The 19,262-nt window shown below is 58.2% G+C and overlaps 1 protein-coding gene across 2 annotated transcripts in view; it reads left to right on the top strand.

Moving 5' to 3' along the window:
* The window catches only part of CHD3 (chromodomain helicase DNA binding protein 3), a 106,046-nt gene extending 94,884 nt beyond the window's left edge, over positions 1 to 11,162 (top strand). For both annotated transcript variants that reach the window (XM_090129477.1, XM_090129476.1), the window contains exons 39-41: positions 5,574 to 5,737; positions 10,020 to 10,146; positions 11,013 to 11,162. In XM_090129477.1, the coding sequence (XP_089985603.1) occupies positions 5,574 to 5,737; positions 10,020 to 10,146; positions 11,013 to 11,116 (395 nt within the window). In that variant the 3' untranslated portion in view covers positions 11,117 to 11,162. The remainder of the gene's footprint in view (positions 1 to 5,573; positions 5,738 to 10,019; positions 10,147 to 11,012) is intronic.
* Positions 11,163 to 19,262: the final 8,100 nt, after the last annotated feature.

The following is a 19,262-nucleotide window of genomic DNA, read 5'->3' as shown; positions in this document are numbered from 1 at the left end:
AGAGTAACTCAGAGTAAGCCTGGAGTAAATCGGAGTAAGCCTGGAGTAACTCAGAGTGAGCTTGGAGTAACTCAGTGAGCTGTGGCTAACCCAGAGTAAGCCAGGAGTAACTCAGAGTGAGCTTGGAGGAAGTCAGTGAGCTCAGAGTAAGCCTGGAGTAACTCAGTGAGTTCAGCAAAGTAAGCTCGGAGTAACAGCAGAATAAGCTCAGAGCAATGGCAGAGTAACCTCGGAGTAACCTCAGAGCATGCTCAGAGTAACTGCAGAGTGAGCTCAGAGAAACAGCAGAGTAACTGTGGAGTAACCTCAGAGTACCAGCAATGTAACAGCAGAGTGACCTCATAGCAATGCCTGAGCAACTACTAGATAGCTTGAGTAGCCTTGGGGGAATCTCTGAGTAACTGCTGAGTATCCTCTAAGTAATTTTGGAGTAACACTTGCATAAGCCTGGAGTTACCTCTAAATAACCTCTGAGTCACCTTGAGCAACATTTGTGTTAACCTCGGAGTAATTTCTGAGTAAATTCTGAGTAATCTTGGAGTAACCTCCGAGTACCCTATGAGTATTCTTTGAATAAGCTCTGAGTAACCTCTTAGCAACCTCTGAACAACCTTGGGGCAACCTGAGTAACCTCTTTGTAAGCGCAGATTATCCTCTGAATAATCGGAGTGGTCTCTGAGTAGTCTCTGAATGACCTGTGATTAATTTTGCAGTAACCATTGATTAACCTCTGTGTAACCTCGGAGTAACCTCAGAGTAATCCCTGAGTAACTTCAGGGTAATATTTGAGTAACCTCTGAGTAATATTTGAGCAACATCTGGGTAATATTTGAGTAATATCTGGGTAACCATTGAATAACCTCTGGATAATCTTTGAATAACCTTTGAATTGCCTCCGAGTAACCTCTGAGTAACCTCGGGGTAAGCTGGGATTAAGCTGGGAGTAAGCTGGGAGTAAGCTGTAGTAAGCTGAGGTCGTGGGGCCAGGCTGGGCACGGCCGTGGGGCGCTGGGGCGGTGCTTCTGTTTCCTGCTGGCAGGGCTTTGTGCTGAGCTGCATCCGCTGAGTATCCGTCGCGTAACTCCGGAGGATGGCACCCATCTGTCCTCCCCCCTCTCCCCCCATTCCCTTCCTCTCCTCCTCCTCCTCCTCCCCTCCCCCCCCATGCTTCGGGTGCCCCCCATTCGCCCAGTGCATGTGCAGGGGTAACCCGGAATCGTCGCGCCATCCCCTCGTGCATGCCAGGAGTAAACCTGGAGTAACTCTGAGTAGCGCTGGCGCGGTGAGGCGGAGGAAATGTGGGGGGATCCCAGGAGGATTCCATGAGTTGCTCTACTCTGCGTGGGCCTGAGAAGCTCAGGGTGTGCAGGGAGAGGGGCGGACCCCAAATATCCCCGCTGTGTTTGAGGAGTATCTCTGGAGTAGCATTGGTGTAAACACTGAGTGCGTGAGGAGGAGCTGTGGGGTGTCCTGTGGGATTCCCAGTGTGCAGGGAGGATCTGTGGGGTGTCCTATGGGATTCCTAGAGTGCAGGGAGGATCTATGGGGGATCCTATGGGATTCCCTGAGTGCAGGGAGGATCTGTGGGGTGTCCTATGGGATTCCCAGTGTGCAGGGAGGATCTGTGGGGTGTCCTATGGGGTCCCCAGAGTGCAGGGAGGATCTATAGGGGATCCTATGGGATTCCCAGTGTGCAGGGAGGATCTGTGGGGTATCCTATGGGGTCCCCAGAGTGCAGGGAGGATCTATGGGGGATCCTATGGGATTCCCAGAGTGCAGGGAGGATCTATGGGGTGTCCTATGGGGTTCCCATAGTGCAGGGAGGATCTGTGGGGTGTCCTATGGGGTTCTCAGAGTGCAGGGAGGATCTATGGGGTATCCTGTGAGTATTCCCAGTGTGCAGGGGGGATCTGTGGGGTATCCTATAGGATTCCCAGTGTGCAGGGAGGATCTGTGGGGTGTCCTATGGGGTCCCCAGAGTGCAGGGAGGATCTATGGGGGATCCTACAGGATTCTCAGTGTGCAGGGAGGATCTGTGGGGTGTCCTGTGGGATATTCTGAGTACAGGGAGGATCTGTGGGGTGTCCTATGGGGTTCCCAGAGTGCAGGGAGGATCTGTGGGGTGTCCTATAGGATTCCCAGTGTGCAGGGAGGATCTGTGGGGGATCCCATAGGATTCCGAGTGTTCAGGGAGGATCTATGGGGTATTCTATGGGATTCCCAGAGTGCAGGGAGGATCTGTGGGGTGTCCTATGAGTATCCCCAGAGTGCAGGGAGGATCTGTGGGGTGTCCTATGGGATTCCCAGAGTGCAGGGAGGATCTATGGGGGATCCTATGGGATTCCCAGTGTGCAGGGAGGATCTATGGGGTGTCCTATGGGGTTCCCATAGTGCAGGGAGGATCTGTGGGGTGTCCTATGGGGTCCCCAGAGTGCAGGGAGGATCTATGGGGGATCCTACAGGATTCTCAGTGTGCAGGGAGGATCTGTGGGGTGTCCTGTTGGATTCCCAGAGTGCAGGGAGGATCTATGGGGTGTCCTATGAGTATCCCCAGAGTGCAGGGAGGATCTATGGGGGATCCTATGGGATTCCCAGAGTGCAGGGAGGATCTATGGGGTGTCCTATGGGGTTCCCATAGTGCAGGGAGGATCTGTGGGGTGTCCTATGGGGTCCCCAGAGTGCAGGGAGGATCTATGGGGGATCCTATGGGATTCCCAGAGTGCAGGGAGGATCTATGGGGTGTCCTATGGGGTTCCCATAGTGCAGGGAGGATCTGTGGGGTGTCCTATGGGGTTCTCAGAGTGCAGGGAGGATCTATGGGGTATCCTGTGAGTATTCCCAGTGTGCAGGGGGGATCTGTGGGGTATCCTATAGGATTCCCAGTGTGCAGGGAGGATCTGTGGGGTGTCCTATGGGGTCCCCAGAGTGCAGGGAGGATCTATGGGGGATCCTACAGGATTCTCAGTGTGCAGGGAGGATCTGTGGGGTGTCCTGTGGGATATTCTGAGTACAGGGAGGATCTGTGGGGTGTCCTATGGGGTTCCCAGAGTGCAGGGAGGATCTGTGGGGTGTCCTATAGGATTCCCAGTGTGCAGGGAGGATCTGTGGGGGATCCCATAGGATTCCGAGTGTTCAGGGAGGATCTATGGGGTATTCTATGGGATTCCCAGAGTGCAGGGAGTATCTGTGGGGTGTCCTATGAGTATCCCCAGAGTGCAGGGAGGATCTGTGGGGTGTCCTATGGGATTCCCAGAGTGCAGGGAGGATCTATGGGGGATCCTATGGGATTCCCAGTGTGCAGGGAGGATCTGTGGGGTATCCTGTGAGTATCCCCCGAGTGCAGTGAGGATCTATGGGGTGTCCTATGGGATTCCCAGTGTGCAGGGAGGATCTTTGGGGTATCCTGTGAGTATCTCCCGAGTGCAGGGAGGATCTGTGGGGTCCATGGAGTATCTTTGGGTATCCTATACGTATCCCCATAGCAGCCTCTCTCTCAGGTATCACTGAAGGTGATCCTGGAGTTGGAGCAGCCCAGGTGCAGCTGCGGAGCATCTCCAGTGTGACGGAGGAGTAAACCTGGAGTATTTTACACCTGGAGTACTTCCAGTGCACTCGGGGTCCTCCCACTCCGTGCCCTCAGTACCCCGTGAGCTGGCTGAGCTCTGGGTCAGCCTGCAGTTGTGGAGGGCTGCGTAACCTGGGGAGGCTGTGAGTAAGCTGTGAGTTAGCAGTGAGTAACCTCAGAGTAAAGCAGGAGGGGGATTTGAATGTGCTGAGGATAAGTGGAGTAAACTGTGAGTGGGCTCTGACCGTGAGCGAGCTGTAGGTCGACCGGGAGTGAGGCCAACCGTGAGCTGTAAGCTCAGAGTAAATGGAGAAGGCTGCGAGTAAGGTGTGAGTAAGCTGTGAGCAGCTCAGATTGAGCTGGAAGTGGGCTCTGAGCAAAGCGTGAGTGAGCTCTGAGCAACCGCTGAGTGCTGAGGAAGCCAGGATGAGCTGCTGGTGAGCTGGAGATGCTGGTGAACTATGAGTAGCCCCGGAGCGGGTTTTGAGGTGTGAGTAAGCTCTGAGTAAAGGGGTCATTAAAGTCTGAGTAACCCCCTGAGTGAACTGTGAGATGAGTAACGTCTTGGTAACCTATGAGAAAGCTGTAATTGCAGGGAGAAAATGAGGGAGCTTGGAGTAACTTAGGAGCAAGCTCTGAGTAAATGGGAGTAACCTCCGAGTAAGAGCTGAGAAGCCTATGGGTGAGCTTGGAGTAGTGATGGGTGAGCTCTGAGTAACGTGTGTGAGAGCCCTGAGTAACAGACGTGTAAGCTGAGTAACCGAGTTCTGAGTAAGGCATGAGCAAGCTCTGAGTAAGCTGTGTGATGCTTGTGTCCTGCTAGATCTGAGTAACGCTACGTTTACACCTTGAGTAAGCTCTGAGTAAGCTCTGAGTAACCAAGTTCTGGGTGAGACATGAGCAAGCGGTGAGTAAGCACTGAGTTCTGAGTAAGATCTGTGTCAGCAGTAAGGTCTGAGTAAGCTGCGAGTAAGGTCTGAATAAGGTGTAAGCCCTGAGTAAGCTCTAAGGCCCGAACAAGCTCTGAGTAAGGTATGAGTAAACCCTGGGTAAGGTCTGAGTAAAGTCTGAACAAGGTGTGATTAGGCTCTGAGTAAGGCGTAAGGTCTGAGTAAGCTCTGAGTAAGGCCTGAACAAGGCGTAAGTTTTGAGGAAGCTCTGTGTAAGGTCTGAATAAGCTCTGAGTAAATGTAAGCTTTGAGTAAGCTCTGAGTAAGGTCTGAACGAGGTGTGATTAGGCTCTAAGATCTGAGTAAGGCGTGAGTAAAGCATGAGTAAGGTGTGAGTAAGGTCTGAAGAAGGTGTAGGTTTTGAGGAACCTCTGAGTAAGGTCTGAGTATGGTGTGAGTAAGCTCTGAGTAAGACTTGAAAAAGGTGTAGGTTTCGAGGAAGCTCTGAGTAAGATGTGAGTAAGCCTCGAGTTAGCTCTGAGTAAGGCCTGAGCAAGGTGTAGGTTTCGAGGAAGCTCGGAGTAAGATGTGAGTAAGCCTCGAGTTAGCTCTGAGTAAGGCCTGAGCAACGTGTAGGTGTTGAGTAAGCTCTACGCAAGGTCCGAGTAAGCTCTGAGTAAGGCCTGAGCAACGTGTAGGTGTTGAGGAAGCTCTAAGTAAGATGTGAGTAAGCCTCGAGTTAGCTCTGAGTAAGGCCTGAGCAACATGTAGGTGTTGAGTAAGCTCTACGCAAGGTCCGAGTAAGCTCTGAGTAAGGCCTGAGCAAGGCGCAGGTGTTGAGCAAGCTCTACGCAAGGTCCGAGTAAGCTCTGAGTAAGGCCTGAGCAAAGTCCGACTAACCCGCGAGTAAGCAGTGAGCAAAGTGTGAGCAACCCCCGAGTAACATACTAGCAACCCGCCAGCAACACGCCAGTAACCCACGAGCAACGCATTCGCAACCCACCAGTAACCAACCGCCCCCCCGCCCGAGTCGCCCGCGAGTAACGTAGGAGTAACCCGCGAGTAACGTAGGAGTAACCCGCGAGTAAGCCCTGAGTAACGCGGCGTCCTCCCCGCAGTGCTGAACCAGCTGGAGGAGCTGCTGAGCGACATGAAGGCCGACGTCACCCGCCTGCCCGCCACGCTGTCCCGCATCCCCCCCATCGCCGCCCGCCTGCAGATGTCGGAGCGCAGCATCCTCAGCCGCCTGGCCAGCAAGGGGGCCGACAGCCACCCCCCGCCCGTGAGTGTTTCCGGGGGGAAGGGGGGGGGGGTTGACGGACGGACGGACGGACGGACGGACGTTGGGGACAGATGGAGCTTGGGGGCGGCTCAACCTCCGCTTAGGGGGAGCCTTCCGTTGGGGACAGATGGACCTTGGGGACAGACAGACCTCAGGGACGTCCCCACCCCCCGCCTGTGAGTGTTTCTGGAGGGGGGGACGGACGGACGGACGGACGTTGGGGACAGACGAAGCTTGGGTGCAGCCCAATCCCCCCTTAGGGGCAGCCTTCTGTTGGGGACAGACGGACCTTGGGGACAGACAGACCCTGGGGACAGACAGACCCTGGGGACATCCCAGCCTCTCTTAGGGGCAGCCTTCTGTTGGGGACAGACAGATCTTGGGGACAGACAGACCTCGGGGACAGACAGACCCTCAGGGACATCCCCACCCCCCGCTCATGTTTCTGGAGGGGGGGATGGACAGACGGACGTTGGGGACAGATGGAGCTTGGGGACATCCCAACCCCTCTTAGGGGCAGCACTCTGTTGGGGACAGACAGACCCTGGGGACAGACAGACCTTGGGGGCAGCGCAATCCCCCCTTAGGGGCAGCCTTCTGTTGGGGACAGACGGACCTTGGGGACAGACAGACCCTGGGGACAGACAGACCCTGGGGACATCCCAGCCTCCCTTAGGGGCAGCCTTCTGTTGGGGACAGATGGACCCTGGGGACAGACGGACCTTGGGGACAGACAGACCTCAGGGACGTCCCCACCCCCCGCCTGTGAGTGTCGCCGGGGGGAGGGGGGGACGGACGGACGGACGTTGGGGACAGACGAAGCTTGGGTGCAGCCCAATCCCCCCTTAGGGGCAGCCTTCTGTTGGGGACAGACGGACCTTGGGGACAGACAGACCCTGGGGACAGACAGACCCTGGGGACATCCCAGCCTCCCTTAGGGGCAGCCTTCTGTTGGGGACAGATGGACCCTGGGGACAGACGGACCTTGGGGACAGACAGACCTCAGGGACGTCCCCACCCCCCGCCTGTGAGTGTCGCCGGGGGGAGGGGGGGACGGACGGACGGACGTTGGGGACAGACGAAGCTTGGGTGCAGCCCAATCCCCCCTTAGGGGCAGCCTTCTGTTGGGGACAGACGGACCTTGGGGACAGACAGACCCTGGGGACAGACAGACCCTGGGGACATCCCAGCCTCCCTTAGGGGCAGCCTTCTGTTGGGGACAGATGGACCCTGGGGACAGACGGACCTTGGGGACAGACAGACCTCAGGGACGTCCCCACCCCCCGCCTGTGAGTGTCGCCGGGGGGAGGGGGGGACGGACGGACGGACGTTGGGGACAGACGAAGCTTGGGTGCAGCCCAATCCCCCCTTAGGGGCAGCCTTCTGTTGGGGACAGACGGACCTTGGGGACAGACAGACCCTGGGGACAGACAGACCCTGGGGACATCCCAGCCTCCCTTAGGGGCAGCCTTCTGTTGGGGACAGACGGACCTTGGGGACAGATGGACCTTAGGGACAGACAGACCCTCAGGGACATCCCCACCCCCCGCCTGTGAGTGTCGCCGGGGGGAGGGGGGGACAGATGGACGGACGGACCTTGGGGACAGACGGAGCTTGGGGGCAGCCCAATCCCCCCTTAGGGGCAGCCTCCGTTGGGGACAGACGGACCCTGGGGACAGACGGACCTTGGGGACAGACAGACCCTGGGGACAGACAGACCCTCAGGGACATCCCCACCCCCCGCTCGTGAGTGTTTCTGGAGGGGGGGGTGGACGGACGGACGGACGTTGGGGACAGACGGACCTTGGGGGCGGCCCAACCTTCCCTTAGGGGGAGCCTTCCGTTGGGGACAGACGGACCTTGGGGACAGACAGACCTCAGGGACGTCCCCAGCCCCCGCCTGTGAGTGTCGCCGGGGGGAGGGGGGGACGGACGGACGGACGGACGGACCTTGGGGACAGACGGAGCTTGGGTGCAGCCCAGTCCCCCCTTAGGGGCAGCCCTCCATTGGGGACCCCATTTAGGGACCCCCTTTAGGGTCACCTTTTAGGGACCCCCTTTAGCAACACCCCCTTAGGGACCCCTTTTAGGGTCACCCTTTAGGGTCATCCTTAGGGACCCCCTTTAGGGTCACCTTTTAGGACCCCCTTTAGAGTCACCCTTTAAGGACCCCCTTTAGGGTCACCCTTTAGGGTCACCCCTTCCATAGGGACACCCTTTAGGGACACCCTTTAGGGTCACCCTTTAGGGTCACCCTCTTAGGGACCCCCTTTGAGGTCACCCCTTCCATAGGGACACCCTTTAGGGACCCCCTTTAGAGTCACCCTTTAGGGTCACCCCTCCATAGGGACACCCTTTAAGGACACCCTTTAGGGTCACCCCTTTAGGGTCACCCTTTAGGGACCCCCTTTAAGCACCCCCTTTAGGGTCACCTTTTAGGACCCCCTTTGGGGTCACTCCTCCATAGGGACCCCCTTTAGGGTCACCTTTTAGGGACACCCTTTAGGGTCACCCTTTAGGGTCACCTTTTAGGACCCCCTTTAGGGTCACCCTTTAGGGTCACCCTTTAAGGTCCCCTTTTAGGGTCACCCTTTAGGGTCACTCTTTAGGGTCACCCTTTAGGACCCCCTTTAGGGTCGCCTTTTAGGGTCACCCTTTAAGGACCCCCTTTAAGCACCCCTCTTTAGGGTCACCTTTTAGGGAACCCCTTTAGGGTCACCTTTTAGGGTCACCCTTTAAGGACCCCCTTTAGGGTCACCCTTTAGGGTCACTCTTTAGGGTCACCTTTTAGGGACCCCCTTTAGGGTCACCTTTTAGGGAACCCCTTTAGGGTCACCTTTTAGGGTCACCGTTTAAGGACCCCTTTTAGGGTCACCCCTTTAGGGTCACCCTTAGGGACCCCCTTTAGGGTCACCTTTTAGGGACTCCCTTTAGGGTCACCTTTTAGGGTCACCCTTTAAGGACCCCTTTTAGGGTCACCCCTGTAGGGTCACCCTTAGGGACCCCCTTTAGGGACCCCCTTTAGGGTCACCCTTTAGGGTCACCCTTTAAGGACCCCCTTTAAGCACCCCTCTTTAGGGTCACCTTTTAGGGAACCCCTTTAGGGTCACCCTTTAGGGTCACCCTTTAAGGACCCCTTTTAGGGTTACCCCTTTAAGGTCACCTTTTAGGGTCACCTTTTAGGACCCCCTTTAGGGTCAACCTTTAGGGTCACTCTTTAGGGTCACCTTTTAGGGACCCCCTTTAGGGTCACCTTTTAGGACCCCCTTTAGGGTCACCTTTTAGGGACCCCCTTTAAGCACCCCCTTTAGGGTCACCTTTTAGGCCCCCCTTTAGGGTCACCCTTTAGGGTCACTCTTTAGGATCACCCTTTAAGGACCCCCTTTAGGGTCACCCCTTTAGGGTCACCCTTTAAGGACCCCCTTTAGGGTCACCCCTTTAGGGTCACTCTTTTGGGACCCACTTTAAGCACCCCCTTTAGGGTCACCTTTTAGGGTCACCCTTTAAGGACCCCCTTTAGGGACCCCCTTTATGGTCACCTTTTAGGGACCCCCTTTAGGGTCACCCTTTAGGGACCCCCTTTAGGGACCCCCTTTAGGGTCACCTTTTAGGACACCCTTTAGGGTCACCCTTTAAGGACCCATTTTAGGGTCACCCCTTTAGGGTCACCCTTTAAGGACCCCTTTAGGGTCACCCCTTTAGGGTCACCTTTTAGGGACTCCCTTTAGGGTCACCCTTTAAGGACCCCCTTTAGGGTCACCCTTTAGGGTCACCCTTTAAGGACCCCCTTTATGGACCCCCTTTAGGGTCACCCTTTAGGGTCACTCTTTAGGGTCACCTTTTAGGGACCCCCTTTAGGGTCACCCTTTAAGGACCCCCTTTAGGGTCACCCTTTAGGGTCACTCTTTAGGGTCACCTTTTAGGGACCCCGTTTAGGGTCACCTTTTAGGGTCACCCTTTAAGGACCCCTTTTAGGGTCACCCCTTTAGGGTCACCCCTTTAGGGTCACCCTTTAAGGACCCCCTTTAAGCACCCCCTTTAGGGTCACCTTTTAGGCCCCCCTTTAGGGTCACCCTTTAAGGTCCCCTTTTAGGGTCACCCCTTTAGGGTCACCCTTTAGGGTCACCTTTTAGGACCCCCTTATAGGGTCACCCCTTGCTGTCACCCCTCCCTTACAAAACCCCCAAAGTCCCCCGCCTTTCCCCCCCCCCCCAAATGGGGTCAGGGTGCAGAAATGACCCCTTTGTGTCCCCCCCCCTTTTTTTTTTGTCCCCCCCCCCAGACCTTCCCGCCGGGGCCCTACGCCACCCCCCAAAGTTATGGGGGCACTTTTGGGACCCCCCCGGCCGGATCCCTTCCCCCCGGGGGGGCAAATTACAGCCAGATGCCACCCGGCTCCTTCATCACTGGTGAGTTTTGGGGGGGGGGGGTGTAAAAATGGGGGGGGGCAGAGGGACACGGGGGGGGGTGTGAAAAATGGGGGGGGCAGAGGGACACGGGGGGGGCAGGTGGTCTCTTGTGTTCTTCGAGGGGGGGGCGCAGGGTCCCCACATCTTTGGTTCGGGGGGGGGCACAGAGCCCTGGGGGGGGGGTCATAAGGATCCCTGGTTTGGGGGGGGGGGGGGGTTGTACCAATAGAGGGGAGGGTTTTTTTTTGGGGGGGGGGGGGAAATGCCAATAGAGGGTTTTGGGGGGGGGTTGGGGGGGGGGCAAATATTAATAGAGGGTTTTTTGGGGGGGGGGGGGATATACCAATAGAGGGGGGGTTTGGGGGGGGGGATACAGCAATAGGGGGGGGGGCTGTTGGGGGGGGGGGGGGGCAAATACCAATAGAGGGTTTTTTGGAGGGGGGGGGCAAATACCAATAGAGGGGGGGTTTGGGGGGGGGGGATACAGCAATGGGGGGGGGCTGCTGGAGGGGGGGGGCAAATACCAATAGAGGGTTTTTTTTTGGGGGGGGGGGGGGATATACCAATAGAGGGGGGGTTTGGGGGGGGATACACCAATAGGGGGGGGGGGGGGCGCTGCTGGGGGGGGGGGCAAATACCAATAGAGGGCTTTTTTTTTGGGGGGGGGGCAAATACCAATAGAGGGGGGGTTTGGGGGGGGGGGGATACACCAGTAGGGGGGGGGGCTGTTGGGGGGGGGGGGGCAAATACCAATAGAGGGGTGGTTTTTTTTTTTTGGGGGGGGGGGGGGGGGGGAAGATGCTGAAAGGGGGAGGGGGTCGGAAACCCCCGAGTGACTTTTGTGCCCCCCCCCCCCCCCCCCGCAGCCGCAGCCAACGGCCCCCCCGTGTTGGTGAAACGCGAACGCGAGGCCGAAGGTGCCGACAAGAAGGAGCCGCGGGGGGGGGAGGTGATTTGCATCGACGACTGAGGGGGGGGGTCCCTCCCCGCCCCCCCCCGTTTTTTTTTCCACCACCCCCCCCCCCCAAAAAAAAAAAAAAAAAAAAAAAAAAAAAAAAAGAGGGTTTTTTTTTTTTTTTGGGGGGGGGGGGGGGGGGGGAATCCGGAAGTGGGGGGGCGGAGTGGGGGGGGGGGTTTAACCCCAAATCTGGCATTGAAGGGGGGGGGGGGTTTCCCGGGGGGGGGGGGGGGAGGTTTTTTGCGGGGGGGGGGGGGCGATGAGGACCACTGCAATTATAAATATGAATATATATAAATAAACCCGGATGTTGGGGGGGGGGGCGTTGATTAAACCCCCCCTCCCCCCCCCACAAACACACAAAGCGACCCCTTCCCCCCCCCCCCCCCAATGCGGCCCCCCCGGGGTGGGGGCACGTGGTGACCCGCAGCTGAATAAAAGCCCGGTTTCCTTCGCTATGGGGTGTGGATGTGTGTGATGGGGGGGTTATGGGGTCGTATGGGGGGTTTATGGGGTCGTGGGGGGGGTTATGGGGTCGGATGGGGGGGGTTATGGGGTTTATGGGGTCGTGGGGGGGTTATGGGGTCGTATGGGGGATGGGGGGGTTATGGGGTGGGGGGTTATGGCGTCGTATGGGGGGGTTATGGGGTTTATGGGGTCGTGGGGGGGTTATGGGGTCGGATGGGGGGGGTTATGGGGTTTATGGGGTCGGGTGGGGGGGTTATGGGGTCGGATGGGGGGGATTATAGGGTCGTATGGGGGATGGGGGGGTTATGGGGTGGGGGGTTTATGGGGTCGTATGGGGGGGTTATGGGGTCGGATGGGGGGGGTTATGGGGTTTATGGGGTCGTGGGGGGGTTATGGGGTCGGATGGGGGATGGGGGGCTTATGGGGTGGGGGGTTATGGCGTCGTATGGGGGGGTTATGGGGTTTATGGGGTCGTGGGGGGGTTATGGGGTCGGATGGGGGGGTTATGGGGTTTATGGGGTCGTGGGGGGGTTATGGGGTCGTATGGGGGATGGGGGGGTTATGGGGTGGGGGGTTATGGCGTCGTATGGGGGGGGTTATGGGGTTTATGGGGTCGTGGGGGGGTTATGGGGTCGGATGGGGGGGGTTATGGGGTTTATGGGGTCGTGGGGGGGTTATGGGGTCGGATGGGGGGGGTTATGGGGTTTATGGGGTCGGGTGGGGGGGTTATGGGGTCGGATGGGGGGGATTATAGGGTCGTATGGGGGATGGGGGGGTTATGGGGTGGGGGGTTTATGGGGTCGTATGGGGGGGTTATGGGGTCGGATGGGGGGGGTTATGGGGTTTATGGGGTCGTGGGGGGGTTATGGGGTCGGATGGGGGATGGGGGGCTTATGGGGTGGGGGGTTATGGCGTCGTATGGGGGGGTTATGGGGTTTATGGGGTCGTGGGGGGGTTATGGGGTCGGATGGGGGGGTTATGGGGTTTATGGGGTCGTGGGGGGGTTATGGGGTCGTATGGGGGATGGGGGGGTTATGGGGTGGGGGGTTATGGCGTCGTATGGGGGGGGTTATGGGGTTTATGGGGTCGTGGGGGGGTTATGGGGTCGGATGGGGGGGGTTATGGGGTTTATGGGGTCGTGGGGGGGTTATGGGGTCGGATGGGGGGGGTTATGGGGTTTATGGGGTCGGGTGGGGGGGTTATGGGGTCGGATGGGGGGGATTATAGGGTCGTATGGGGGATGGGGGGGTTATGGGGTGGGGGGTTTATGGGGTCGTATGGGGGGGTTATGGGGTCGGATGGGGGGGGTTATGGGGTTTATGGGGTCGTGGGGGGGTTATGGGGTCGGATGGGGGATGGGGGGCTTATGGGGTGGGGGGTTATGGCGTCGTATGGGGGGGTTATGGGGTTTATGGGGTCGTGGGGGGGTTATGGGGTCGGATGGGGGGGTTATGGGGTTTATGGGGTCGTGGGGGGGTTATGGGGTCGTATGGGGGATGGGGGGGTTATGGGGTGGGGGGTTATGGGGTCGTATGGGGGGGGTTATGGGGTTTATGGGGTCGTGGGGGGGTTATGGGGTCGGATGGGGGGGGTTATGGGGTTTATGGGGTCGTGGGGGGTTTATTGGGTCGTATGGGGGGGTTATGGGGTCGTATGGGGGGGGTTATGTGGTTTATGGGGTCGTGGGGGGGTTATGGGGTCGGATGGGGGGGGTTATGGGGTTTATGGGGTCGGGTGGGGCGGTTATGGGGTCGTATGCGGGATGGGGGGGTTATGGGGTGGGGGGTTATGGGGTCGTATGGATGGGTTATGGGGTTTATGGGGTCGTGGGGGGGTTATGGGGTCGGATGGGGATGGGGGGGTTTATGGGGTCGTATGGGGGGGTTATGGGGTTTATGGGGTCGGATGGGAGATGGGGGGTTATGGGGTGGGGGGTTTATGGGGTCGTGGGGGGGGGTTATGGGGTTTATGGGGTTTATGGGGTCGTGTGGGGGGGTTATGGGGTCGGATGGGGGGGGGTTATGGGGTTTATGGGGTCGGATGGGGGGGGTTATGGGGTTTATGGGGTCGTGGGGGGGTTATGGGGTCGGATGCGGGGGGTTATGGGGTTTATGGGGTCGTATGGGGGGGGTTATGGGGTTTATGGGGTTTATGGGGTCGTGTGGGGGATGGGGGGTTTATGGGGGGGGTTATGGGGGGGGGTTTATTGGGTCGTATGGGGGGGTTATGGGGTCGTATGGGGGGGTTATGGGGTTTATGGGGTCGGGTGGGGGGGTTATGGGGTCGGATGGGGGGGATTATAGGGTCGTATGGGGGATGGGGGGGTTATGGGGTGGGGGGTTTATGGGGTCGTATGGGGGGGTTATGGGGTCGGATGGGGGGGGTTATGGGGTTTATGGGGTCGTGGGGGGGTTATGGGGTCGGATGGGGGATGGGGGGCTTATGGGGTGGGGGGTTATGGCGTCGTATGGGGGGGTTATGGGGTTTATGGGGTCGTATGGGGGGGGTTATGGGGTGGGGGGTTATGGGGTCGTGGGAGGGGGGTTATGGGGTTTATGGGGTCGTGTGGGGGGGTTATGGGGTCGTATGGGGGGAGTTATGGGGTTTATGGGGTCGTATGGGGGGGGTTATGGGGTGGGGGTTTATGGGGTCGTGTGGGGGGGTTATGGGGTCGGATGGGGGGGGGTTATGGGGTTTATGGGGTCGGATGGGGGGGGTTATGGGGTGGGGGGTTTATGGGGTCGCGGGGGGGTTATGGGGTTTATGGGGTCGTATGGGGGGGTGGTTATAGGGTTTATGGGGTCGTGTGGGGGATGGGGGTTTTATGGGGGGGGTTATGGGGTCGTATGGGGGGTGTTATGGGGGATGGAGGGGTTTATGGGGGGTTTATGGGGTCGTATGGGGGGGGTTATGGGGTTTATGGGGGATGGAGGGGTTTATGGGGGGGTTTATGGGGTCGTGGGGGGGGGTTATGGGGTTTATGGGGTCGTATGGGGGGGGGGTTATGGGGTCGTATGGGGGGGTTATGGGGTGGGGGGTTATGGGGTCAGATGGGGGGGTTATGGGGTTTATGGGGTCGTGGGGGGGATGGGGGGTTTTTGAGCGGGTTATGGGGTCGTATGGGAGGGTTATGGGGTCGGATGGGGGGGGTTATGGGGTCGTATGGGGTCGTATGGGGGATGGGGGAGTTCTGGGGGGGTTATGGGGTCGTATGGGGGGTGGTTATAGGGTTTATGGGGTCGTGTGGGGGATGGGGGTTTTATTGGGGGGCTATGGGGTCGTATGGGGGGGGTTATGGGGTTTATGGGGTCGTGGGGGGGTTATGGGGTCGGATGGGGGGGGTTATGGGGTTTATGGGGTCGTGGGGGGGGTTATGGGGTTTATGGGGTTTATGGGGTCGGATGGGGGATGGGGGGCTATGGGGTCGTATGGGGGGGGGTTTATGGGGTCGTATGGGGGGGTTATGGGGTTTATGGGGGTTATGGGGTCGGATGGGAGATGGGGGGTTATGGGGTGGGGGGTTTATGGGGTCGTGGGGGGGGGTTATGGGGTCGGATGGGGAGGGGTTATGGGGTTTATGGGGTCGGGTGGGGGGGTTATGGGGTCGGATGGGGGGGGTTATGGGGTTTATGGGGTCGTGGGGGGGTTATGGGGTCGGATGGGGGGGGTTATGGGGTTTATGGGGTCGGGTGGGGGGGTTATGGGGTCGTATGGGGGATGGGGGGGTTATGGGGTGGGGGGTTATGGGGTCGTATGGGGGGGTTATGGGGTCGTATGGGGATGGGGGGGTTTATGGGGTCGTATGCGGGGGTTATGGGGTTTATGGGGTTTATGGGGTCGTGTGGGGGATGGGGGGTTTATGGGGGGGGTTATGGGGGGGGGTTTATTGGGTCGTATGGGGGGGGTTATGGGGTTTATGGGGTCGTGGGGGGGTTATGGGGTCGGATGGGGGGGGTTATGGGGTTTATGGGGTCGTATGGGGGGGTTATGGGGTCGTATGGGGGGACTATGGGGGGTTTTGGGGGTCATATGGGGGATGGGGGCACGTGGTGACCCGCAGCTGAATAAAATCCCGGTTTCCTTCGCCATGGGGTGTGGATGTGTGTGATGGGGGGGTTATGGGGTCGTGGGGGGGTTATGGGGTTTATGGGGTTTATGGGGTCGTATGGGGGATGGGGGTTTTATGGGGGGGGGTTATGGGGTCGTATGGGGGAGGTTATGGAGTTTATGGGGTAGTGTGGGGGATGGGGGTGGTTATGGGGTGGGGGTTTATGGGGGTTGGTTATGGGGTTTATGGGGTCGTGTGGGGGATGGGGGGTTTTTGGGGGGGTTATGGGGTCGTATGGGGGGGGTTATGGGGTCGTATGGGGTCGTATGGGGGATGGGGGGTTTTTGGGGGGGTTATGGGGTCGTATGGGGGGTGGTTATAGGGTTTATGGGGTCGTGTGGGGGATGGGGGCTTTTTTGGGGGGGATTATGGGGTCGTATGGGGTGGTTATGGGGTCCTATGGGGGATGGGTGGTTATGGGGTGGGGGGTTATGGGGTCGTATGGGGGGGTTATAGGGTCGTGTGGGGGGGGTTATGGGGTTTATGGGGTCGTATGGGGGGGTTATGAGGTCGTATGGGGGTGGTTATGGGGTTTATGGGGTCGTGGGGGGGGGTTATGGGGTTTATGGGGTTTATGGGGTCGTGTGGGGGATGGGGGGTTATGGGGTGGGGGGTTATGGGGTCGGATGGGGGAGTGTGGGGGAGGTTATGGGGTTTATGGGGTCGTATTGGGGGGGTTATGGGGTCGTATAGGGGGCGTTATGGGGTTTATGGGGTCGTATGGGGGGGTTATGGGGTCGTATGGGGGGAGTATGGGGGTGTAATGATGTATATGGGGTGTGGGGACGTTTATGGGGTGTAGGGGGTCGTATGGGGGGAGTAAAGGGGTGTAATGGTGTATATGGGGTATGGGGGGGGGTTATGGGGTGAATGGGGGATTTCTGGGGTTTATGGGGGGTATTTGGGGTGTATGGGGGGTATGGGGGTGTTTATGGGGTGTATGGGGTCGTATGGGGTTTTTTGGGGGGGTATGGGGTGTATGGGGGTGTTTATGGGGTGTATGGGGTCGTATGGGGTTTTTTGGCGGCTATGGGGGGTATATGGGGTGTATGGGGATGTATGGGGGGTATGGGGGTGTTTATGGGGTGTATGGGGTCGTATGGGGTTTTTTTGGGGGTATGGGGGGTATATGGGGTGTATGGGGATGTATGGGGGGTATGGGGGTGTTTATAGGGTGTATGGGGGGGCATGGGGGGGTATGGGGGTGTTTGGGGGTATATAGGGTATGGGGGGGGGGTGTATGGGGGTGTTTGGGGGGGGGGCACATAGGGACATACAGGGAAGTGGGGATATGGGGACATCGGCGATTTTGGGGTCGATGGGACCCACAGAAATGTGGGGCGCCCCATAGCGGCGTCGGGGTGACCCGTAGGGACCCCATAGGGACCCCCCCCCAATATCTCAGAACCCCCCCCCCACTTTCACCTTCCAACCCCCCCCCCCACCTATTTTTGTGTCCCCCGGTTTTGAGGGGACCCCAATTTCTCCCCCCCACCCCCCTCCATTTTTAGGACCCCCCCCTTTCCCCCCCCCATCTATAGGATTTCCCCCCCCCTTCCCCCCATATATAGGATCCCCCCCCCCCAGTTTTTAGGACCCCCCCATTTTTAAGGACCCCCCCCCTGTATAGGACCCCCCCATTTTTATGGACCCCCCATTTTTAGGACCCCCCCATTTTTAAGGACCCCCCGCCATTTTTAAGGACCCCCCCCATTTTTAGGACCCCCCCCCATTTTTAAGGACCCCCCCCATTCTTAAGGACCCCCCCCCATGTATAGGACCCTCACTCCATTTTCAGGAACCCCCCCATTTTTAAGGACCCCCCCCCCATTTTTAGGACCCCCCGCCATTTTTAAGGCCCCCCCACATTTTTAGGACCCCCCCCATTTTTAGGACCCCCCCATTTTTTAAGGAACCCCCACCCCATATATAAGACCCACACATTTTTAGGACCCCCCCATTTTTAAGGACCCCCCCCCATTTTTAGAACCCCCCCCATTTTTAAGGACCCCCCCATGTATAGGACCCCCCCCATTTTTAAGGACCCCCCCCCATTTTTTAGGACCCCCCACCCCATGTATAAGACCCCCCCATTTTTAAGGACTCCCCACCCCATGTATAAGACCCCCACATTTTTAGGACCCCCCCATTTTTAAGCCCCCCCCCATGTAAAGGACCCCCCGCCATTTTTAAGGACCCCCCCCATTTTTAGGACCCCCCCATTTTTTAAGGAACCCCCACCCCATATATAAGACCCACACATTTTTAGGACCCCCCCATTTTTAAGGAACCCCCGCCATTTTTAACGACCCCCCCCCCATTTTTAGGACCCCCCCCATTTTTAAGGACCCCCCCCATTTTTAGGACCCCCCCATTTTTTAAGGACCCCCCACCCCATGTATAAGACCCCCACATGTAAAGGACCCCTCCCATTTTTAAGGACCCCCCCCCATTTTTAGAACCCCCCCCATTTTTAAGGACCCCCCCGCCATTTTTAGAACCCCCCCCCATTTTTAAGGAACCCCCGCCATTTTTAACGACCCCCCCCCCATTTTTAGGACCCCCCCCATTTTTAAGGACCCCCCCCATTTTTAGGACCCCCACATTTTTAGGACCCCTCCCATTTTTAAGGACCCCCCGCCATTTTTAGGACCCCCCCATTTTTAGAACCCCCACCATGTATAGGAACCCCCCATTTTTAAGGACCCCCCCGATTTTTAAGGACCCCCCCCCATTTTTAAGGCCCCCCCACATTTTTAGGACCCCCCCCATTTTTAGGACCCCCCCATTTTTTAAGGAACCCCCACCCCATATATAAGACCCACACATTTTTAGGACCCCCCCATTTTTAAGGACCCCCCCCATTTTTAGAACCCCCCATTTTTAAGGACCCCCCCATGTATAGGACCCCCCCATTTTTAAGGTCCGCCCCCCATTTTTAAGGACCCCCCACCCCACGTATAAGACTCCCACATTTTTAGGACCCCCCCATTTTTTAAGCCCCCCCCCCCATGTAAAGGACCCCCCACCATTTTTAGTACCACCCCATTTTTAAGGACCCCCCCGCCAATTTAAGTCCCCCCCCCATTTTTAGGACCCCCCCCGCCATTTTAAGTCCCCCCCCCCATTTTCAGGAACCCCCCCATTTTTAGGACCCCCCCCATGTATAGGAAACCCCATTTTCCCATTTTTAAGGACCCCCCCCATTTTTAAGGACCCCCCCCATGTATAGGACCCCCCCCCCCATTTTAAGGACCCCCCCCCATTTTTAAGGACCCCCCCCCAATTTTCAGGACCCCCCCCACACACCACTGCTCACAGACACAGAATTTATTGTACACATTTCACACCAGGAATTTTGGGGTGGGGGGGTGGGGGGGGGGTGGGGGTCGCACCCCCCCCCACCCCGAGACCCCCCCCCATAAAGAAACCCCAACCCCCCCCCCCCAAAATAAAAAATAACCCAAAGGGGGGGGGGGTCCTGGAGGGGGGGTGGGGGGGGGGGACACCCCAAAATAAAGGGGGGGGGGCGGCAGTGACACCCGCCCCCTCCCCACAATATTGGAGTAGCCCCCCCCCCAT

The sequence above is a fragment of the Phasianus colchicus genome, chromosome 36, assembly GCF_987193195.1.
Source record: "Phasianus colchicus chromosome 36, bPhaCol1.hap1.1, whole genome shotgun sequence".
NCBI classification, from domain to species: domain Eukaryota; kingdom Metazoa; phylum Chordata; class Aves; order Galliformes; family Phasianidae; genus Phasianus; species Phasianus colchicus.
This window is presented reverse-complemented; position numbering and strand designations above follow the sequence as displayed.